The sequence below is a fragment of the Euprymna scolopes genome, chromosome 22, assembly GCF_053919585.1.
Source record: "Euprymna scolopes isolate OS-2025 chromosome 22, ASM5391958v1, whole genome shotgun sequence".
Classification (NCBI taxonomy): domain Eukaryota; kingdom Metazoa; phylum Mollusca; class Cephalopoda; order Sepiida; family Sepiolidae; genus Euprymna; species Euprymna scolopes.
Genome location: NC_136503.1, coordinates 104,340,764 through 104,366,416, shown reverse-complemented (window position 1 = coordinate 104,366,416; position 25,653 = coordinate 104,340,764). Strand labels below are relative to the sequence as shown.

At 33.1% G+C, this 25,653-nt stretch overlaps 1 protein-coding gene across 39 annotated transcripts in view; it reads right to left on the bottom strand.

Annotated features, from left to right (window-relative positions):
• Positions 1-25,653, bottom strand: part of LOC145243611 (tumor protein D54-like) — a 298,992-nt gene that overhangs the window by 88,781 nt on the left and 184,558 nt on the right. For all 39 annotated transcript variants that reach the window (XM_080106632.1, XM_080106631.1, XM_080106634.1 and 36 more), the window contains exons 2-3: positions 5,810-5,949; positions 1,802-1,950 (exon numbers count right to left, since the gene is read on the bottom strand). In XM_080106632.1, coding sequence (XP_079962758.1) covers positions 1,802-1,950; positions 5,810-5,949 — 289 coding nt within the window. The remainder of the gene's footprint in view (positions 1-1,801; positions 1,951-5,809; positions 5,950-25,653) is intronic.

Sequence of the window (25,653 nt, the reverse complement as noted above, 5' to 3'; positions counted from 1 at the left end):
GGGAAAGAGAGACAAAGAAAGAGAAAGAAATAGAAGGAAAGCTAGAAAGAATTATAAAGTTAAACCCTTTCATCTCATTTAGCACACAGTTATATAAAAGATTTTGTATAAAGATAATCTCTAACTGAAATGAATCAATGATTTCGATTCATTTTTTGTCAAAATCAAAAATTGTTAAAAAAGAAAAGATGACAATAATTAGATTTCAAAAAAAAAAAAAAAAAATGGATTTAAATTTTTTTTAAGTCATAGAATTCAGGAAACTTTAAAACTTTTCAAAAAGAGAAAAGAAAAAAAAAAAACAAAGAAAAAGAAAAATGAAGAAAATAACCAAAAATGATTCCATGATAAGATTTTATGAGTTTTTGGTCCACTGACTTAGTCGGATTTGGACCTTAGAATTCACCCTTGTCTGTTCGTTCCCAAAATTCTCAATAACTACTCATTACATTTTTCTGAAATTTTGCATGAAGTTACGACTAGGCAAGGGAGGAAATGTAACATTCTTGGATTTTTGATAAAAATTCTGGTTGCGTTCCCAGTGGGTTCAAATGACCAAAAATAGCACTTTTCGGGGCATCGTTTCCGACCATTAGATTTTGCTGAAAATTACCCAAAAGCAAGATCACATAGAGATACATTTGGAAACGTAATATTTGATCCTGGGAAAATTCTGGGGCTTGAGCCCCAAGGTGTTTTAAGGATAAAAAAACACACCTTTTGGGGCTAATGTTTATTTTTCTCCTAAAATTCATACTTTTGTCTAAATAGGGGTTTTAAATGGTACTGATTTTTTTTAAAAACTAAGACATTGTTTTTCATGAAAAAGTGTCATTTGGTTGTTTTCGTCCAATGTTTTACGTCAGGCCAGGGGTATAAATGGACAAAATAGGTAACAGTTCTATCACTGACTTTGACAAACAGTACAACGGAAGTAACTCTTGTAGACTCGAGTTCACAAATATTCGTTATATATTTGTTGACTGAACTTTAAATACATGCGATAGGTTGTATGCTCGTATACTGGCCCACTAGGGAATTTAAAAAATTTTCTCACCAATGAGCTCAACAACTTGCTTGTTGGTATAAGGGTATTTTTGTTGGTATAAGGGTATTTTTGTTGGGTGATTTACATTTGGATTAGCTTCTTGCAAACAATGTCACACTAATAGAATCCCTTAATGGATCTCAAAAATTTCTTCAGCGCTCAAATTACACCACTCAATTGAAGTTGGTATATTGGACTCAATTCTTGATACAGAACTTTCTTCTTCACCAGCACTGAGGCTTCCCAGCCCATTTAGTGATAACTTTGTTTTGTTCTTTAATGTGTGATTAATTTATATCTGTTCTGATTCATTTACTTCATATCGATAAGATAACAAAACAAAAATAAATGTGAAAACCCTAAAAATTTAACATCTAGAATAAAAAAAAAATAAAAAATAAAAAAAACTTTATACAGAAGCAAATCCTTGTCGTGGTGATAGGGTGTTTACTAAAGCTGTTACATTACCTTTTATTCAAAAACAAAAAGACATCAGGATGGGGACCATATAATTTTTAGCTTTTTTTTTTTTTTTTTTTTTCTAACTTAATCCCAAAATAGTTCTGAGTAAATGGAAAAACGGATCCCTTTTAAGCGATCAACTGAAGACCAGAAATTCAGTAATAATAAAATATCATGTTTGGATAAAACAAAAATTTTAATAAAATAAAAACCTTAGTTCAGATGGACTAAGCATTTTTTTTTGTTTTGTTTTGATGGCAGGGGGTGGGGGGAATCGGGTTATTGACTTACGTTCCTGAATCCCGAAGCTGTTGTAAACCAGCTTGGAGGTCTTGCTTAAATTCTTGCATTGGTGTGATACCCAGTTTCCTCTTTAATTCTGTCGCCTGGCGGACTTTGGCTGTGAGCACTTGCCGAAGGGTGAGAATTTCACCCTCCACCTGACAAAGAGAACAAAAGACAAAGATTATTAGAACGAAGCAGAACTGAAACAACAGAGTTCAGCGTTTAATGGTTCTGAATTCCCTTAATTCCTGTGGTAATTGTTTGGTGGCCCGAAGGTAGAGGTTCAACAAATGGAGCAAAAGGTGGCTTCGTGGCTGGGTTGGAATCCCATGACTGGCAGGAATTGTTACCCTACACTGATGATTACGTAAGCATGAAACACTCATTCATATGTAGGTATATATGAATAATTATCATTTAATTACTCCCTTATTAGTGGAGAACTCCTAGCATAAAGCAATACTCTTCCATAAAATGAACGAAATCCTCTCTGTCACCAGTATCATTAAATTTTAAGCGATTAAGCGAAGCCACTATTAATTTGTTTGTAAACAAGCTGATGGTTAGAGCACTGTTGCGACGGGCAAATGCTAATTTAATAGGCATTTGAGGAGAAATATTTACAGGCACTGATTCTTGGTCCGATGGTTAGAGCTGCCGACTGTCAACGCAATGGTTGTAGGTTCGATCCACGGCTGGGAAAAGGTGTATGTCTAGCCGCACTGATGAGTTGTGATACAACGAAACAGTACTGTATGTGGATGACTATATATATATATATACATATACAAATTTAGAAAAAAAAAACATGCAACATCAATTAATATTGGCCTGGCATCCATGTTTTGAATCCCAGATGTTCATGCACTTTTGATGTGCAACACAGAGTCATCAAACGACAAAACAGCTTTCTGTGAACAACTATATTTATGTATATACTAGCTGTACCAAGCAGTTTTCTTTGGTGAGCTCAAAGAAGGTACACGACCCCGAGGTGCATCGAAACTACGCTATAAAGACATGTTCAAGAGACATTTGAAAAACACAAACCAACTCAATGGCTGGAGAAGAAAAGCTGAAGATCGGATAGTTTGGAGAAGTGTGGTATCAGGCGCAGCCGATGCCATTAGAGGTCAAAGCATTGCTGCTTGGGAAGCAAAAAGAGCGTGATTTCCTGCCACCAGGTGTCACATCTGCGGCCAGGGTTTCAGAGACTCACATCGCACCTTTGACACTGAAACTAACTGACCTCCGCATCATTGTCGAAATCGACGGACTGCCAGAGAGAGAGAGAGAGCGAGCGAGCAAGCTGTACCAAACTGGGGTTGGCCGGGATCCATTACATCCAAATTTGTTTTGTAAATATTTCTGTTCTATAACCAAGCTCCTCCTGTTAGGTTCAATCTTAGCGAAAAAAAAATTAACAAAGAAGGAATACTAACTCTTTCTAAAAAATTGCTGTTAATAATAATAAAATAAATATTCATTGATTTTAAACAACCAGTAAAACTAAAATCTATAGATCATCTCCCACAGGTGATTTTGCATTTGAGAAAATATTTCAAGATTCTATAATCATACGTTTGCTTTTTTTTGTGTTATTTTTATAAATTTTAAATATATATTTTATTTTGAATATAGGATATATATTTTGGTTGTTGTATAATTTACATGGCTGCTGACTGAACTGTCATACTTAAGCTTGAAATGTAACGTTCTTTGGTATATGGGCTTCAGTTCAAATTAAATCCATGTATTGTTTAATCTTGCTCACATAATTATCATCATCATAATAATTAGTTATACTAACAAGGTGTTGCCTGGGATTCATTACATTAAAATTTGTTTTGTAAATATTTCTATATTCATTAACTATGCCTTTTCTGTTAAGTCCAATCTAAGCTATAAAAAAAAAAAAAAAAAAAAAAAAAAAGCAAATAAAGAACCCTAACTTTTGCTAAAAGAATAATAATTATTCCTCTTAGGTGTTTATTTAAAAATGTCTCCATATTAGAAAACTGTTAAACAAGATTAAATATCTCAAAAAAAAAAAAAAAAAAAAAAAAAAAAAAAAATTGTAGAAAAGTATGCCAGTTTATTGCTAATAACAAGGGCTACGACAAGAGAATATTCTTATCATTGTTTTGACTCTCAAGTATATATATATCTGACACAGTTAATCAATCGAGAACCACATCATTATCTAAAAACATAAGATATAAACTGATATACACTAGAGAGCCAAAATAATATAAAGAATATTCTCTTTTCATAGCCCTACTAATATCATACTACAAAGATAACAAATGAAAATTCGCTAATCAGAATCAAAGTTTAGTTTGTCAGTTTAAATGGCGTTTAGGTCCAACTTTTAAAATCTGTCAAACATTATCTTGTCAAACAAGATAAAATGAGGAATAGAGTGAAAGTCAATTGCTGAGTTAATTCCAATTTAAGGCAAATTATAAAAATTAAAATGGAAGTTATTTTTTATTTTGTAAATGTAAGTCAATCCCAAAACCCGAAAAATAAACATGCATTTCTTGTGATTCAAATATATAAAAAGAAAGCCTCAGGAAAAAAACAAAACAAAAGAAAACCCAAACTTTTATTGACTCAGCTTTAGTATAATAATTACATGTTGCTGCAAAAAAAAAATAAATAAATAACACAAATCAATAAGAAATAATATATTGTCCTTGAACTCGTTTTGTTTGTAAGAATGGCTAACTTTCGTAACACATACTATATGATTTCGAAAAGGGAAACAAAAAACAAAATCCTTTAAGGTCAGACTCCAGTTTTTGTTTTTTTCTTTTAGTTTATAAAAATAGAAAAAAGAAGATTAATAAAGCAATTAACTTTTATATAAATAATCAATTGTACTCATCCGGCATTGCCCGGGAATATTTACTGCCATTTTTGTTTCATGCTTTTTCTTTTTAAAACTATGCCTTTTTTTTTTATTCTTTACTTGTCTCCCTGCAGGGGCATAGTTAGACACAAGGCTGGATTTTAATGGGGAAAATTAAGCTCTCCAAAAAGGGGTACAAAAGGGAACAAAACTAGAAATTGAATTTTTCTTTCAGGACAGAAAAAAATGAAGAGTAGTATCAGAACAGATACTATACTTTGCTCCTATCCAAAAGGCACCAAGTTTTTGACAGGATTTTGAAAGTTGAAGTCAATCACTATGATATTGTTTGGCCATTAAATTATAAAGTAAACCAAACTTATCTATATTTTATAGAAAAGGAAATTTGGGTCTGTGTGTGAATTCATTCCCTATGGACTTGGAAACGGTTAGGCTAATTTTTTAAGAAATTACACATGCCTGGCAGTGTTCTTTGATAGGTTTTATATCGGAATGTCTTCAATAAGTTTCAATAATTTAAATAATCCAATAAAAGGAGGTGGTTGTTTGTTTTTGTTTTACAGCATATCAACCTTTTTCAGGTTATTTAATGCCAAATACATTGATTTTAAAGAAAAAATTTTTAATAGAATATATTTGTTTTTTTCAAGTCGGTTTCTATTTAACACATAGTTGGGAACTTAACAGGTACTACCACTCCGGGTCAGAGTGGACCTGGGAGCAATGGCAATTAAATGGTGGCTCCACACTCCCCAAAGCCCATAAGCTGGGGCCTCACCATCGTATATGGTTTAAGGTCATGTCCAGGACCGAGACAAAAGGAATAGGCGATTTTGCAAGGGGATGATCTTAGTTTAATAGTGCTCTGGAGAAATCCTTAATTTTATTTGTTGCTTTCTGAAGGCCTAAGCTTTGTTTTCTCACATCTCAGATAAAAAAAGGAATTTCTCTTATGGGGGAGGATGAGTTAACATTATTTGTTATCTACTATTTATTTTTATGGCCCAGACAACAGCGGGTAGTATTGCTAGTACATAACAATTTTTTTTTCTTTTAGTTATAAAAAAAAAAGAAAAAAAAGAAAAAAGAAAAGAAAAAAATCATCAAGTCTTGCCCAAAAGGACGGACGAAAACCTTACCTTGATCAACTCCTCGTGCCATTCTTTTTCCTGTCGTTCACGTTCAGCAGGATCCTCGTAGACTGGTGTCTCCCCTCCACCTCCTCCAGTAGACACGGCATCATATGCAGAGGGACTCAATGGCCGATAAATGTTGTCTCCTAATAAACAAGCAAAAAGAAAGCATTATTATAAGTGCTTGACACAGCCGTCAAATGAGTCAAAACAATTCACGCAATACTAGATTGCTGTCACATTTGGGCTGGTGCATCTGCTACTAGTCTCACTTCTGGACGGGAGGTCCTGAACTGTCATCTAAGCTTCAACTGCTGTCCCATCAACGAAATGTTGCATCCCTCTGCTTGTTTTACAAGTATTTTAATAGTAGATGCTCCAATGAACCACAAGCCCTTGTAGCGCCCCCTCAATATAAATACCCCCGACAAACAGCAAAGTCCCACCCCTACAGAGTAGAGATCCCTAGATGTAAAAAAGCCTTCTACTCTAACAATTTCTCCCCCAGATCTGCTAGACTCTAGAATTTCCTTCCGTGTTCCCGCTTCCCCAACTGTACTGACATGCAGAAGTTCAAGTGTAATGTGAACAGACATCTTGCTGCTGAACTCCCTACATAGTATCTCTACAAATTATGTCCCTGATAGTAGCCCCCCGTACATCAAAATGGCACTGTGCCTTGTTTGAGGTGAAAATGTAAAAAAAAATGTAAAAATACTAATAACATTTCTGAATTTTTTTTTTTTTTTTTTTTTTTTTTAGATACGGATTGATTATTTGTATTATCTAGATTCTTTCGACTATTGTTCTCATTTTTTAATAATATTTTCACAACGTTTCGGTTAATGTAACCTCTGACCTTCAATTCACAGAAGGTTTAAGGCTCCTAAAATCCATACGAGAATTATCTGCAAGCAGCGTAGTGGATAAAGTACTTAGTAATATTCAGTTGCAAAGGTTACTCTTCTGTTGAAGGTTCAAAAATATGTCTGGGCGACACTCAAAAATAAAACTACAAATTCATCAGGACTTCTTACCAGCCATGGCATATGGAATAAGAGCATGCTTCCCCTGTGGATTAAATAAAGGATTCCGTTCGAAATTCCATGCATATTGCTCAAGTTGAACAGAAAGGATCCTCAAGTTGAACAGAAAGGATCCTCAAGTTGAACAGAAAGGATCCTCAAGTTGAACAGAAAGGATCCTCAAGTTGAACAGAAAGATCCTTAAGCACAGATTAATGGCTCTTAATGTGTGCGCACGCCACCACTGCACACATTGAAAACTAGGCGGATTGACGACCTTCCACCTACGCACAGTGACATGGTATTCCCAAATGGTCACCAATTTGGTACTGGCCAGGCTCAGCATTGCTTAACTTCAGTGATCTTACAAGAACCGGTGGTTCAACATGATTGTGTCGTGGTGTGATGATCAACTAAAAAGATGATTCAAAATAGTGAAACAGAATCAGTTTACGTTTGCTGATGGAATCAAAACTGGCTTTCACTCATTTCGACCGTTCTAATAGACAACCATGCTTGATTGGACTTCATTCAAGATGCGGTGAATTCATTAGAAAGGACCATCTCAACCAACCCAGAGTGATACTATAAAGTGGACCTTAGGTGGACCAGAAGAGACGGGAAGTAGCAAACAATGAATTTGTAGGTATTTTTAGCTCAAATCTTTTAGATTTGACAATGACAACAGAAACCTATAGAAGAGATAACACCGGAAAGAGCAGTTCCCGATAGCCAGGATGGAGGGACTGCAGATACCGACACGGAGAAGACAAACAACTAGATGTCGTTTGTGGTGGATAGGAGCTGATAGCGACAACGGTTGGACAGTTTTTAGAGTTGACTGCAAAACAGATATGGCAGCAGTATTCCAAGGATGGAATACTGCTGCCATATCTGAGCAAGAGCTGCTAAAAACAGCCTATCCTGCCTTGACAGAGTACAAAATAGACTTCGTGGCTTAGTGGGGGATGCCCTTTTCTCTACCCTGCAACCTCTCTCTCACAGAAGAGACGTTGCGTGCCTATCCTTGTTTTATCGTTATTTCCATGGCAGGTGCTCGTCTGAACTCCAATCTCTGGTCCCCCCTCGCCAATCTTTCACGAAAAACACCCGTCTAGCTGAATCCACTGTGAAAAATTTCCCCCACTCTTTATCTGTGCCTAAATCAAAACGTAGATTCCATGAACAAAGCTTCTTTCTTAGAACTGCACGCCTGTGGAACTCTGTTCTGTCTGCCTGCTTCCCACCTGACTACAACTTGGATGTGTTCAAGTCCAACGTTAACAAATTCCTAATGAACCGCCCCCTTAAGTAAACACTTCATCAAATCTCCACACTAACATACTGTACTTGCAATAACCCTTATCCCTTAGTGGCTTCTGGGCCTTGATAAGCGGTGACCACCATGTAAAAAAAAAAAAAAAAAAAAAAAAAAAAATAGAGACGAATTGCTACTGACAGACGAACGTAACATCCATAGAACGGGGAGAAGACACAGACACGCTCACAAGTCCAACCGTCAAATATATGTGAAACGTTGATGTCTGTGTTTTTCCTGTTTGCTTTACTCTATTCTCTTACTTTGTAGACCCACGCCAGCGAGAAAATGACGATCCGGCCATAAGAAGAATAGTGGAATGAAAAATCTACGACACAGGATGTTGGGAGTTAGCGATCTGTCAGAGGCCATACATGTGTGGGCACACCAGAGTGAATGCTATCTTGAAAAAAAAAAAAAAAAAAAAAATTGATGATATATGAACATGAACTTTAAGATTAATCCTCATCTTTATTGTTGTTTCATGACGTTTCGACCGACTATTCCTCTGGCCTTCGTCAGATGGTAACCGTGACGAGATTGGAACTCCGAATCTCCTGACTGCATTCTCAGCAATTACTGCCGTCCATAGTTGTCGTCTCAACACGTTTTTGGCCAAGTAAGCCTCTGGCCAGCTTTGGGTAAGATTGAAACCGTTATCTTCTCATGGCGCAGTGGATAGAGATGTTGAATCGCTACAGTTCCAGGTGAGAATTGTCTGAAGATAGTGGTTTCAATCCTACCAAAAGCCGGCCAGAGGCTTACTTGGCCAAAACGAGGTGAGACGACAACAACTATGGAAGGCAGTAATTGCTGAGAATGCAATTAGGAGATTCGGAGTTCCTATCCCATCGCGGTTACTACCTGACGAAGGCCAGAGGAATAGTTGGCCGAAACGTTGTGAAACAACATCTAAGAAAGATGAGGATAATAGTCCACAATAAATAAATTAATAAATAATAATCATCTCAATAATGAATTTCAATTAAATAATATATATTAAAACTAAACAAAAGGGAAAATAGAGTTATCAATTATTGTCTGTTATGTAAGTATAGGTCAAAATTTACAAAGGGGTCAAAGCGTAGGTCAAAATTTACAAAGGGGTCAAAGCGTAGGTCAAAGTTTACAACTCTTATACCAGATTAATTAACATTAATTACATAATCGTTTCTTTTTCAACGCAATTTTTAAAAATTTTTGTTTCCTTGTTTATGTAAACTTGCCAAGTTAAAGGTTACAAATGAATACATGGAGACAGAATGAGGCAGTCATAATTCTATTATGTTTTATTAGTCAAATATTATTTGAAGCAAAAGAGATTTTAGAAGCAAACAATTGTAAATGCGAGGGTTGCAGAGTCAGAATTAGTGAAAATCAGTCAGATTTTTATATATTTTTTTAAATTGTTGCCCATCTTAATGTTTGCAGCAACATCCCATAAATACAGTTTTAATATAAAAACAAAGTGTTGATTTTTTTTTTATGACTGCAATTCTGTTGGTAGCAGAGCATTACAACTGTCAGCCAAAGGAAGAACTTATCAGGTATGTGTATGCTGTGTTATAATGTATGGAAGTGAAACCCTGAACAGTGAGAGTTGAAGACATACGTTGCATGGAGAAGAATATGAAAATGATACAACCAATAGATGTCTCCATCCACATGTGAAAATGGTATCATATGGCACCAAAGTCTGGCCAAGATGAAATGTCAGTGCCACATCGATCCATTTTCACATACGAATGGAGAAATCCATTGGCTGTAACAGAAAAAGTGGAACAGACAAAAGAAATCGTAGTCGGTGAAGAAGTGTGGGTGGAGCCACCCAATCCTTATTGTAAAACACAATTGGGAAGAGGTACTATAACTGATGTACTCTCCAAGAATACTGTGGGAGTAGACAGAATTCTACGTCACATCTTGAACGTATGAAGAGTTTCCTTGCCAGCAGAGGAGGAGGTTGAAGTTCTGCAAGAACAACTGGTGTAACGGTCGCACCGTGAACGAAGATGTCCAGCATGAATGGTGGACTAGGAGACCAATTATTGATCTTAAAGATCAAGAGGGCGTGTAATTAAAAGGCATTAAAAAAAACTAGTACACACCTGTTTCTTGTGCGGTTCCATGCAAACAAAAAGAAAAGAAAAAAATGGCTGCCTTTATGGTTTTATGCTAACCGTACTAATTGCTTCATGCAAATGAGATGCTGCTGATTGTAGCATAAAAGCCTGACTTTTATAGAGACTCGGCGATTTAGGATTTGGTGACAGAAGGAGCGAGTCTTGTGAACAGAGAGTTGTGTTTTTACAGTTGGAAGAAATTAGACGGCAGAGTAGTGGAACTTTTTATTTTTTTTATTTTGGATATTGAAGGAAGGAATTTACATTAAAAATCATTATACAAGTCAAAAGAAATAAAAAAAGCTGCATTATAAAAAAAGATCCCGGGCAGCATCAGCTAGTTTTACATGAAGGCGAAAACAAGTAGAAAAATTGATTTGTTATGTGAATAGAAAACTATTTTTAAGAAGATCTTAAAGTGGTTTCCCTTTGAAGCAATCAAAATATAGATTTATGATTCAATATTGATCTGCAATGAGAACCAAAGTAAAAAAGGAGCAAAAGAGCAAAAACAGAAAGAGGAAGAGAGAGAGAGTGCGAGAGAGAGAGGAAGAAACAGAGAGAGAGGGAGTGCGAGAGAGAGAGGGGGTGCGAGAGAGAGAGGGGGTGCGAGAGAGAGAGGGAGAGAAACAGAGAGAGGGAGAGAAACAGAGAGAGGGAGAGAAACAGAGAGAGGGAGAGAAACAGAGAGAGGGAGAGAAACAGAGAGAGGGGGAGAAACAGAGTGAAAAAAGAGAGAAAGAGAAGGGGGGGAGAGAGAGAGAGAGAGAGAGAGAGAGAGCAAAAGAGAACTTATTGAAATTTCTGCTGATTAAAATTATTGAGTTTTAATATCATAAATGAATCTCATACAAAGGCGTGTTTTTACGGATTTTTCTTCTACCTAAGTGACATAAATTGCAGTGAATATGAGATTATGATTGAGACCGTGATCTTTCATAACAACACTCATCCATGTTAACTAGATTTTAATCATATTCTGAACAAAAAACAAAAACTTATTCTATGTTTGACTTATATGACAAAATTTATTTCACATTACATTTTAGGATTATATATATTTGTTGTTGTGCTTTTTTTTCTTTTTTGAAACGATAGATTCGGTTAATAATGGCTACTCCTCGAAGCCCGATTTTTTGTTTTTTATTTATTTTTTTTTACTGCAATATATATATATATATATATATATATATATATATACACACAAACACTAGCGGGCCGCCTGGCGTTGCCCGATCGTAAAATATGCATAGTAATATATTTTAATTAATGCAAACTTCTTATTTATTATAAAAAGAAAAACCGTAATATTCCTTAAAATAAAACATTTAAAAAATGAAGTAAATAAAACGAAAAAAAATAAATAAATAAACAAAAATTAAAAAAAAAATGAGACGGGCATTCGAATATTATATTTTTTCTAAACAATTCATTTTCTTGTAAGTAAAAAAAAAAAATAAAGACTGGAGCTAAGATCGAAACCAAAACCTAATGACAGTGAGTCAAGTACGATAACCATTAGGCCAGTTTGACAGAAAGTGTTTCCAAACCTACTTATTCTAAACATAAGGCATCTCATGTGAACGATTCACGCAAGCGCATTCGTGAAACAGTTGTCAAACAGGTAAAAATCCAATACACCCACATACCAATTTTGACCCCTTAGCAATCCCTTTTTTCTGGATGAAAACCGACTAACAAGTTTTCCACATTTGTGAATACTCTATATACTAAATTTCAAGTCTGTAAATCAAAAATTCATTGAGTATATAGGTTGAGAAGTGTCTTTACACACATATTCTCACTTTTCTCTCTAGATTATATATATAATCTAAGTAGGCATGTATTATGTCTTTTATATATATATATATATATATATATATATATGACATAATACATACATTATATATTACAAACTACACTCCTCCTTTATCAGAGATCAATATAGCTCCCACAATAATTTATTTTTTTCATAATTTTAAAACATTTAATAATATATATATATATATATATATATATATATATATATATTAAATGTTTTAAAATAATTATTTAATGTTAGCTCTTATGATAGAAATGTGCTCAGTATTGAGGGATAGAGCATTGTTATAGGAAAAAATTAAATTAAATTAAACATGATTCAAAATTATTTTGTAAAGTTTTTGAATTAATATTTTCCAGTAATTAGTATTTTTTTTTTTTTTTTACTTCTGAAGAAAAGAGTTATTTCTTTGAAAATGCATGGATTAAAAGCCATTTTCAAATTTTATCTCTTGTTTAAACATTTGATGATTATAATAAATTATGTACTGTTCAGAACTTTAGTTGCATGTGTGTGTGTATATATATATATATATATATGAAAAAGTTTGATTCATGTCCAGGTAACCCACATCTAAAATTTCAAGTGTTTAAACCCAATATTGGCGGAGGAGTTTGGTAGAGTCTGCAAAGGTCAACTCTGTAAACTTTGACGTCTTGGCAGCCAAATTTTCGCCCCAAAACTGATTAAAAAGCTTGCTGCAGGTCTGAATACCCTTCATGTAAAATTTCAAATGTTTAAACCAAAAATTGGCTGAGTAATTTGGTAGAAACTGCAGAGGTCAAATTTTTGAAAACTTTGACCCCAATTTTGACCCCTTAACAATTTTTCGGGCTCAAATCAAATTAAAATGTTTGATCCATGTCCAAGCAACCTACATCTAAAATTTCAAGTGTTTAGACCCAAAATTTGCGGAGGAGTTTGGTAGAGTTTTTAAAGGTCAAATCATTGAACTTTGACCCCTTGACAGCCAAATTTCTGTCCGAAAAGTGATGAAAACGATTTTACCAAATTTCAATACACCTTATGTCAAATTTGTAGACTAAAAATTGCTAGAATAGTTTGGTAGGGAAATGTAGACACACGCACACACAGATATATATATATATAGATTGAGATATATCTCTATCTCTACTATTATATAAAAGGAACTTTGTCTGCGTGGGTTGGTTGGTTGGTTGTTTTTGTTTTACGGCATATCAACTCTTTTCAGGTTATTTAATGCCGAATCCAAAGATTTTGAAGAAAATTTTTTTAATAGAATATATTTGTTTTTTGCAAGTCAGTTTCTATTCAACCCATAGTTGGAACCCTAACAGGTACTACCACTCCGGGTTAGAGTGGACCTGGGAGCAATGGCAATTAAAGGGTGGTTGGTTCCACACTCCCCAGAGCCCGCAAGATGGGGCCTCACCATTGGATATAGTTTAAGGTCATATCCAGGACCGCGTGTCTGGGAGTTAGTTCTCTTATGAACTTGAAAATGGCTGGGTCGATTTTTATGAAATTTCACACAAAGAGACTTTATGTGCCTGGCGGTGTTCTTAGATAGGTTTTGTCTCAGAATGTCTTCAATAATCGAAATAAGCTGATGAAAGAAGAAATCGGTTGTGTAAGATGTTAACGTTGGTCAAAATCGCCTAACATCACAGGTGCATTTGAGAAGTTTTATTACTACCCAAGGCAAAAGGCCCAACAAATATAAATCAATAGGTTCTTTGATATGACAGGGGTGCGTTCGAAATGAATGTTTCTGTTTAAAGCACAATTTCACAATGATGCTTGACTTTTGCATTTTACACTTTAATTCAAACCATTATATATAAAAAATAATTTTATAAAATCAACAGCAGGTTCTCTACAGTGCAATGTAGACTACTGTATTGTGGACTAAATTATTGTGGGGAGGCATGTGAAGTTCCCCCCTGGCGCACCGCGATGCGTTCCCTAACTAAGGCAGGCAATCAATCGATTTGATTGAAAAATGGGCGATTTCACTGATTTCGATGTCAATAAAAAACATAGGATTGTAAAACATTTGTTGATCGTCATTCAGTCCCGGGCAATGTCGGGTCTCCCTGCTAGTAGTAGATAACAATTTTGCTTTATTTCAAAGTCCAAGGTTTTATTCAGTTGGTCCTCGCTGCTATTAAAGGTAAAGGTGAATGGATTTGCATAAGGTCAGTATTGCCACAGCCTTTTTTTTTTTACAAGGAGGTCACCACTTATCAAGGCCTGGAAGCCACTCAGGGATAAGGGTTATTGCATGTACAGTACGTTAGTGTTGAGATTTCATAAAGTGTCTACTTAAGGGGGCGGTTCATCAGGAATTTGTTTACATTGGATTTGAAGACATCCAAATTGTAGTCAGGTGGGAAACAGGCAGACGGAACAGTGTTCCACTGGTGTGCTGTTCTAAGAAAGAAGCTTTGTTCATGGAATCTACGTTTTGATTTAGGCACAGATAGAGAGTGGGGAAAATGTTTTGACAGTGGCTTCAGCTAGACGGGTGTTTTTCGTAAAAGATTGGTGAGGGGGGACCAGAGATTGGAACTCAGACAAGCACTTGCCATGGAAATAACGGTAAAACAAAGACAGGCTGGCAACGTCTCTTCGTCTACGTCTCCTCTCGTAGCATGGATATGTTAAATGAAGCTTTGATCGGATAAATAGATATACCCACGTTCAAATTAAATGTTAGTAAGGAAAAGGCTGGAGAAGACGATGTGACTCAACCAGGAATGACCTCAATTGATTACACATTGAAATTAACTTAAATGATAGAATTTCATGGAGATAGTCACTTAGTATTGCCATGGACTATGTGCAATTTACATCTGATGTGAAAAAAAAAAAAAAAAAGCGTTAAACAAAGAATATTGGTCGACCAAATTAAGGGGGGAAAAAAATCTCATTTTACTTCGTGCATTATAATTAGTTAGAATGTTTTTTATTAGTTATTACAGGTGAAGTGAAAATTATTTATTCTGCAAAATATTTGAACCTGGTGATAAGTGTAATTGTTAGAGGACTTACGACAGAGAGAGGGGCGTGTCCTCCGACTACTTCCATGACATTACTAAGCAAAAAATGAAAACTTGGTCAAACGAAATATAAAAAAGAAAAAATTGATCAGAAATAAAAACATTTTTTGTCTACCACACAAGACGATACATGCATTATTTTGAACAGGTTTGTTATATAACATTTATTTGTGAAGTTGAGTACACACATTTCAGTCGAGAGTAACTGAGAAAAAGGCTGGCTGAAGAAAATTTGAAAGGACTCAAAAATGAACTGAAATGATAGCACATCGAATCCAACATAAATGAATCAGAGGACATATCCCTCTATCAGTCATAAGTCCTCTAACAATTACACGGATCACCGGATTCAAATATTTTGTAGGATAAATAATTTCCACTTCATGGAGAAAATCATTTTATATTGCCATGACCAATGAGCAACCCACATCTGATGTGGAAAAGACACTCTAAATAAGGAAGGATATCTGACCCGAAAAGACACTCTAAATAAGGAAGGATATCTGACCCGAAAAGACACTCTAAATAAGGAAGGATATCTGACCCGAAAAGACACTCTAAATAAGGAAGGATATCTGACCCGAAAAGACACTCTAAATAAGGAAGGATATCTGACCCGAAAAGACACTCTAAATAAGGAAGGATATCTGACCCGAAAAGACACTCTAAATAAGGAAGGATATCTGACCCGAAAAGACACTCTAAATAAGGAAGGATATCTGACCCGAAAAGACACTCTAAATAAGGAAGGATATCTGACCCGAAAAGACACTCTAAATAAGGAAGGATATCTAACCCGAAAAGACACTCTAAATAAGGAAGGATATCTAACCCGAAAAGACACTCTAAATAAGGAAGAATATCTAACCCGAAAAGACACTCTAAATAAGGAAGAATATTGGTTGATCAAACAAAAAAGAAATCTCACTTTACTTTATATATTAGATTATTAAACATGAATTGCAACTAGATATGAAGTTTAAGCTTTGTGACGAATCACCTTATTTTTTGTATTCGGTCATATTTATTTATTTTGTATTGCTATGACCAATGTGCAACCCACGTCTGATGTGGAAAAGAAACTATAAAACATCAAACACTTTTATTCCTACCAAAAACTGATTTTTATTATTATTTTTTAATGGAAGACTGAAACTCTCTACCTGACATGACTTCAGTCTGCCACCAGCAGTACTACAACCAGAAAGTGATTTCTACACCTTTTGTTTACAGTATCTGCTATTCCCAAAGTGTTGACCAGTTTCAACATCACTCCTGCATGACAGTAACGTGTGCATGTATGCGTGCACGTTAGTGTTGGAATGATTAATCAAAATCGGAACTCTTGGGGGTGTCGGAATTGATATGAGAAACATTTGTGCCCATTTTCCGATGCCAAAATTGATTCTTGTTATAGTCTTCTTTTTTGTGTGATTTTCTTGAAAAACACACTCTTCCACTGCAAGTAGTAATGTTAAAATAGTAAATATTTATTGATTTTAAATTACCAGTAAAACTATGGATCAACTCCCACAAGTGTGCTTTTACATTTGAGAAAATACCTGCACATTTGATATGAGTTCTTGGGGGGGGGGGGGGAATAACAACTATAGTTAAATATTCAGAGGATTTATAAAGAATCAGAATCGGTAATTGTACCTGAATCAGGAATTTAATGGAATCGGTAAAAAATATTGGAATCGTTCCATCACTAGTATGTATAAATGTGATATAGGACTTTCCATACCAAATCAATCAGTAAAAGATCAAAATTTCACAACCACCTTCGAGAATTTTTTTTTTTTTTATCCTTTTTACTCCTGTAAGATATAGATAAGTTATGATGAACCGCCAAATTTCAGACCCAGCAATCAATGGGAATTCTGTTTTTAGAGCCCAGCCAAAATAGGACCAAGAAGCAGAAAAAGGACTTGTGACGCGTCATGACAGGACTACCCATAGTTACAAAATTGTAAATTTTTTTGAAGAGTATTTAGTTTCTGGCCTGGAAACTTGCACCTAGTAGGGTTTTTTGACTGAGGAATCTGAAAATCAACCTTAATAAGCCAGGGGAGTTCATCTTATGGGACTTTTTCACCCATTTATATGCTGAGACAGCTTCTACAGGAACCCCCAAAGGGGCATAACTTTGGGGGTCAGAGGTGATATCTGTTTTAATATTTAGAAAGCCAAAAGTTGGAACTTTCAGGATATATATGCGTTCATAATTGGTATTTTATTCCTTCACATTGAAATGTAACACCAAAAGTTGACAATTTTCAAAAAATCATAGTTGAAAACGCTCATAACTTATGTATATCTTACAGGGATCAAAAGGATAAAAAATTCTTTTTTTTTTTTTTTACACAGTGTTCACCACTTATCAAGGCCCGGAAGCCACTCAGGGATAAGGGTTATTGCAAGTACATTACGTTAGTGTGGAGATTTGATGAAGTGTTTACTTAAGGGGGCGGTTCATTAGGAATTTGTTAACGTTGGACTTGAAGACATCCAAGTTGTAGTCAGGTGGGAAGCAGGCGGACGGAACAGAGTTCCACAGGCATGCAGTTCTAAGAAAGAAGCTTCGTTCATGGAATCCACGTTTTGATTTAGGCACAGATAAAGAGTGGGGGAAATTTTTCACAGTGGATTCAGCTAGACGGGTGTTTTTCGTGAAAGATTGGCGAGAGGGGACCAGAGATTGGAGTTCAGATGAGCACCTGCCATGGGAATAACGATAAAACAAAGATAGGCTTGCAACGTCTCTTCTGTGGGAGAGAGGTTGCAGGGTAGAGAAAAGGGCATCCCCCACTAAGCCATGAAGTCTATTTTGTACTCTGTTAAGGCAGGATAGGCTGTTTTTAGCAGCTCCTGCCCAGATATGGCAGCAGTATTCCATCCTTAGACGTACTTGGCTTTTATATAGAGGGGTAATGAAGTGGCCTGGATGATTCGGCATGGAATGTCTCATATCTGTAATTCTGAGTTCATACCTTTCCCAAATTAACTCAATTATACACCCTAATTAAAAAACAAAACAAAACAAAAAAACAAAAACAAAGACAAGATTTAAAAAAATAAATATTTAGGCATGAAAAATGTCGACAAGTTTTACAACAAATTAAATTTCCTGCATTATGCAGATTGAAGGCATTTTATGAAAGCTTCTTTCAGAATTTTGTTGTTTTTGTTTATAAAATCTTTTACAAGAGCAAAGTAAGAGCTGAAATTCTTATTAACTGCAGAATTATTTAAACTTTCTTTGAATTTATTCTGTCCAACATTAAAGAATTTGCTCTTCTACATGATTCCCCGAGATTTCATTCCATTTTGGTGTGGAAATTCAAGAGGAGATCATATCTTCCTTAAAAGCAGGCAATGTTCCTTGAGATTGTTGTTTGATAGCAGTTGCATAGACTATCAGAAAACTACAACGCATAACATTTACTTATTCATTGCTAGTGTGCATAGTCCTCTATCCTCGACCCAACAACATGTATTCTTTCTTTAATACTTATGCCTATTCTTCTTAGATACTATTGTTCACAACTGCTTTATTATAAAGACTAGTCTGGGTGCCCGGCATTGCCCGAGTATTTAGAGGTGTGTGTTGAGCAAAAAAAAAAAAAAAAAAAAAGAGATAGTAGGCAAACAGGCTCGAACCCATACTGCGAAGGAGGAAAAGAACATGAAAAAGAAAAAAAAATGTGACGTCTTTGCTGTTACGCCTATCGCCAAACCAAAAATGACGTACATTCAAATTCGAAAAGAGGGGATGACCTTTCAAAATATTGGCAAAAAAAAAAAAGCGACCCCTATCTGTAGAAAAGTGCCTAGTTGAGGGTGAAGGAATTAATGTTTTCAGCCAATTTTTCAATATCTGTCAGCCGAAAGGTCGAGCTTCAAAACGATGCCGGTCTCGTGAAAATCCATCACCTCTGTTGAAAGTTTTAGGTACACATACATACATACATGCATTCATCCATTTAAACAGACAGGTGAGATTTATATTATAGACTAGCGGGGGTACCCGGTGTTGCCCGGGTGTTTGGAGGTGTGTGTGTGTGTAAGGGGGGAGGGTAAGAATAAGCGAAGTAATAACCCTGTTTAAACTTAAAAAAAAAAATTGGAAAAAACAAAAACCAAAAAAGAAAAGGACGGCGTTGCCCGGGTGTTTGGAGGTGTATGTGTAGGGGGGGGGGGGTCATTTTTCTTCAGTCGAAGTTCTCAGAAATTAAGGGAGGCCTCTCAACATTTGAGCTCTATATAAGACACATAGATATTCGAATATTTTATCAAAGTTTCCCTTTACATCTCAAACACGAGTCCGTAAAGAAGTTGAAAACATAATTTTCCTCTCCGCAATCGACCATTTAAGTATGTTGTAGCATATCTTTCTTTTTGGTCTCTTGGTTTTAATGGATTCCAAAACCAGAATTCATCTCGTCTGGTGGAGTATCTAGCTTCGTGCTATTACTTGAGAAAAGGTGCAGCATTCATTGCAAAAGCCAGTGCGGCTTAGCCATACTAGAATTATCTACATGAACCAGTGGCACAAACCGCTAAATTATTTTCGATCCTTGCTAATAACTAGGAATAATATGATAATTACTTAAGACTTTTTTCTGATCACGGCTGACAGAATGAGAACTATCTACCCCTGTGGATTAAATAAAGGCTTCAGTTGGAAATTCTGTATAGGCTTCCTAGTTGGACATAAAGATTCTCAAGTGAGAAAAGATGCACCTGAAGAAAATCAACGGTTGCATTAGTCGAAACATTGCGAAAACAATGATTAAGATAAGAATAGTAATTCAAATAATCCAAATTATGAATCTGAAAAATTCTGAAATAAAAAAGACATTGCGTCAGTATTCAAATTTAAAATTCTAAAAGATAAAGTGAAAAGCAAATTAAAAAACCTGACTTATTTAGGCCGCAAATACTATGAATATTCAGTCAAGATTTATTCGTAGGCAAAAATATCATGTCAGGTTGTCCTGACGACTCCCCCCCCCCACTTGTTTTTTTACATGGTGGTCACCACTTATCAAGGCCCGGAGGCCACTCGGGGATAAAGGTTATTGCGTGTACAGTAAGCAATGGGATAGTATCGTAGTAATCGTTAGTATTGGAGATTTGATAAAGTGTCTTACTTAAGGGGGCAGTTCATCAGGAATTTGTTTATGTTGGACTTGAAGACATTCAAGTTGTAGTCAGGTGCGAAACAAGCAAACAGAATAGAGTTCCACAGGCGTGCAGTTCTAAGAAAGAAGCTTTGTTCATGGAATCTACATTTTGATTTAGGCACAGATAAAAAGTGGGGAAAATTATTGACAGTGGTTTCAGCTAGACGAGTGTTTATCATGAAAGATTGGCGAGGGGGGGGACCAGAGATTGGAGCTCAGAAGAGCATCTGCCATGGAAATAACGATAAAAACAAAAACAGGCTCGCAACGGGTCTTCTGTGGGAGAGAGGTAGCAGGGAAGAGAAAAGGGCATCCCCCACTAGGCTACGAAGTCTATTTTGTACTCTGTCAACACAGAGAGGCGCCTTGGACATTTGAGGGTAGTGCCTAGTAGACATTAGAGCATTTATTTTGCTCATTAATTTATTGCGGACTTTTAATTGTTGTTTCACAACGTTTCGGCCAACTATTCTTCTGGCCTTTGTCAGGTGGTAACCGCAACGGAATAGGAACTCCGAATCTCCTAACCAATTACTGCCTTCCATGGTTGTTTTTCGTCTCACCACCTTTTGGCCAACTAAGCCTCTGGGCAGCTTTGGTTAGGATTGAAACCGCTATCTTCAGACAATCCTAACCTGGAACTATCGTGAAACAACAACTAGAAGATGAGGACAATAGTCCACAATAAATAATAAATAATAATAATAGTCCACAATAAATAATAAATAATAATAATAGTCCACAATAAATAATAAATAATAATAATAGTCCACAATAAATAAATAATAATAGGTTACAATAATAGTCCACAATAAATAAATAATAATAGGTTACAATAATAGTCCACAATAAATAAATAATAATAGGTTACAATAATAGTCCACAATAAATAAATAATAATAGGTTACAATAATAGTCCACAATAAATAAATAATAATAGGTTACAATAATAGTCCACAATAAATAATAAATAATAATAATAGTCCACAATAAATAATAAATAATAATAATAGTCCACAATAAATAAATAATAATAGGTTACAATAATAGTCCACAATAAATAAATAATAATAGGTTACAATAATAGTCCACAATAAATAAATAATAATAGGTTACAATAATAGTCCACAATAAATAAATAATAATAGGTTACAATAATAGTCCACAATAAATAATAAATAATAATAATAGTCCACAATAAATAATAAATAATAATAATAGTCCACAATAAATAAATAATAATAGGTTACAATAATAGTCCACAATAAATAAATAATAATAGGTTACAATAATAGTCCACAATAAATAAATAATAATAGGTTACAATAATAGTCCACAATAAATAAATAATAATAGGTTACAATAATAGTCCACAATAAATAAATAATAATAGGTTACAATAATAGTCCACAATAAATAAATAATAATAGGTTACAATAATAGTCCACAATAAATAATAAATAATAATAATAGTCCACAATAAATAATAAATAATAATAATAGTCCACAATAAATAAATAATAATAGGTTACAATAATAGTCCACAATAAATAAATAATAATAGGTTACAATAATAGTCCACAATAAATAAATAATAGGTTACAATAATAGTCCACAATAAATAAATAATAGGTTACAATAATAGTCCACAATAAATAAATAATAGGTTACAATAATAGTCCACAATAAATAAATAATAATAGGTTACAATAATAGTCCACAATAAATAATAAATAATAATAATAGTCCACAATAAATAATAAATAATAATAATAGTCCACAATAAATAATAAATAATAATAATAGTCTACAATAAATAATAAATAACAATAATAGTCCACAATAAATAATAAATAATAATAATAGTCCACAATAAATAAATAATAATAGGTTACAATAATAGTCCACAATAAATAAATAATAATAGGTTACAATAATAGTCCACAATAAATAATAAATAATAATAATAGTCCACAATAAATAATAAATAATAATAATAGTCCACAATAAATAAATAATAATAGGTTACAATAATAGTCCACAATAAATAATAAATAATAATAATAGTCCACAATAAATAATAAATAATAATAATAGTCCACAATAAATAAATAATAATAGGTTACAATAATAGTCCACAATAAATAAATAATAATAGGTTACAATAATAGTCCACAATAAATAAATAATAGGTTACAATAATAGTCCACAATAAATAAATAATAGGTTACAATAATAGTCCACAATAAATAAATAATAGGTTACAATAATAGTCCACAATAAATAAATAATAATAGGTTACAATAATAGTCCACAATAAATAATAAATAATAATAATAGTCCACAATAAATAATAAATAATAATAATAGTCCACAATAAATAATAAATAACAATAATAGTCCACAATAAATAATAAATAATAATAATAGTCCACAATAAATAATAAATAATAATAATAGTCCACAATAAATAATAAATAACAATAATAGTCCACAATAAATAATAAATAATAATAATAGTCCACAATAAATAAATAATAATAGGTTACAATAATAGTCCACAATAAATAAATAATAGGTTACAATAATAGTCCACAATAAATAAATAATAGGTTACAATAATAGTCCACAATAAATAAATAATAATAGGTTACAATAATAGTCCACAATAAATAATAAATAATAATAATAGTCCACAATAAATAATAAATAATAATAATAGTCCACAATAAATAAATAATAATAGGTTACAATAATAGTCCACAATAAATAAATAATAGGTTACAATAATAGTCCACAATAAATAAATAATAGGTTACAATAATAGTCCACAATAAATAAATAATAATAGGTTACAATAATAGTCCACAATAAATAATAAATAATAATAATAGTCCACAATAAATAATAAATAATAATAATAGTCCACAATAAATAAATAATAATAGGTTACAATAATAGTCCACAATAAATAATAAATAATAATAATAGTCCACAATAAATAATAAATAATAATAATAGTCCACAATAAATAAATAATAATAGGTTACAATAATAGTCCACAATAAATAAATAATAGGTTACAATAATAGTCCACAATAAATAAATAATAGGTTACAATAATAGTCCACAATAAATAAATAATAGGTTACAATAATAGTCCACAATAAATAAATAATAGGTTACAATAATAGTCCACAATAAATAAATAATAATAGGTTACAATAATAGTCCACAATAAATAATAAATAATAATAATAGTCCACAATAAATAATAAATAATAATAATAGTCCACAATAAATAAATAATAATAGGTTACAATAATAGTCCACAATAAATAAATAATAGGTTACAATAATAGTCCACAATAAATAAATAATAGGTTACAATAATAGTCCACAATAAATAAATAATAGGTTACAATAATAGTCCACAATAAATAAATAATAATAGGTTACAATAATAGTCCACAATAAATAATAAATAATAATAATAGTCCACAATAAATAATAATAATAGTCCACAATAAATAAATAATAATAGGTTACAATAATAGTCCACAATAAATAAATAATAATAGGTTACAATAATAGTCCACAATAAATAAATAATAATAGGTTACAATAATAGTCCACAATAAATAAATAATAATAGGTTACAATAATAGTCCACAATAAATAAATAATAATAGGTTACAATAATAGTCCACAATAAATAATAAATAATAATAATAGTCCACAATAAATAATAAATAATAATAATAGTCCACAATAAATAAATAATAATAGGTTACAATAATAGTCCACAATAAATAAATAATAGGTTACAATAATAGTCCACAATAAATAAATAATAGGTTACAATAATAGTCCACAATAAATAAATAATAGGTTACAATAATAGTCCACAATAAATAAATAATAATAGGTTACAATAATAGTCCACAATAAATAATAAATAATAGGTTACAATAATAGTCCACAATAAATAAATAATAATAGGTTACAATAATAGTCCACAATAAATAAATAATAATAGGTTACAATAATAGTCCACAATAAATAAATAATAATAGGTTACAATAATAGTCCACAATAAATAATAAATAATAGGTTACAATAATAGTCCACAATAAATAAATAATAATAGGTTACAATAATAGTCCACAATAAATAAATAATAATAGGTTACAATAATAGTCCACAATAAATAAATAATAAATAATCTCAATAAACATTCCAATTAAATAATATTTATTTTGCTGTTTTGTATGTAAAACAAGATTTGTTATGACTTAGTGATTTCAATGCTATGATTATTATTCAATACAAGACTGTTTAACGCTTCTGAATTTTTTGAGGTGAGGATTGGTTAATCATATTATTTGGATTCATTGGACTAATGTTACAAAAAAAAAAAAAAAATCAGTTGTGAAAGTGATATTCTCCTGAAGGTTGAAGGTTCAATTCTCAGTGCGGGCGACTGAAAAATACACTTGTGAATTACTTAGTATATCTATCCAGTCATGGCTGACTGAACGGAAGCATGCTACCCCGTGAAGTAAATAAAAGGTTCCGTTGGAAATTCTGTCCAAATTCCTGAGTTTGACAGAAACATTCCTTAGTTCAACAAGATACACCTGGAGAAGGTTGGAGGTTACATCGACCGAAACGTTGTGAAAATAACATCCAAGATGTAAACAGTAGTCCGATGAATCCAAATACGAAAAGTGTTTAAGTGAAAGTTGGTTGTGGAGTAATGATGGAATCAAATAATTTAGAAACACGATTTAACAAAAGATGTTGGTATTAAATTGTATATTTAGTTTGGAAATAAAATTGTTATGACCAACAGAGTCAATTCACGAATTTTTATTAAAATTGGAATAAGGATTCTAAACATATCGTTTAGTATTATTATATTTTGATTTTAATTTTTGTGAATGGAGACATAAAAATCCATTAGTGGAGTGGAGAAGTCTGATGATGCTAGAAGCCAACTAAAGACAAGGCATTATACATATATTATATATTTTTGATGTAAAGGAACTATAAAAAAAAAAAAAAAACATTCAAATCAAAAACGTGCCAACGATAAAAGTTAGATGGAATATATTCTGACCCAGGAAACAGCAATTCTCCCCCATTTGTCAGAAACATCATTCATGGAATGTGAGGACTAAAGGACAAAATAAGGAAAGTAAGAGTCATGGGGTTGTCCAAAGTAAATCTTAGATTCACTTTCTACTCCAGGGTTTCCTAAAATTCAGGTCACCATGGAGCCCCTGAGCAGGACGACGGTTTTTCAGGGAGCACTAACAAGATAGAA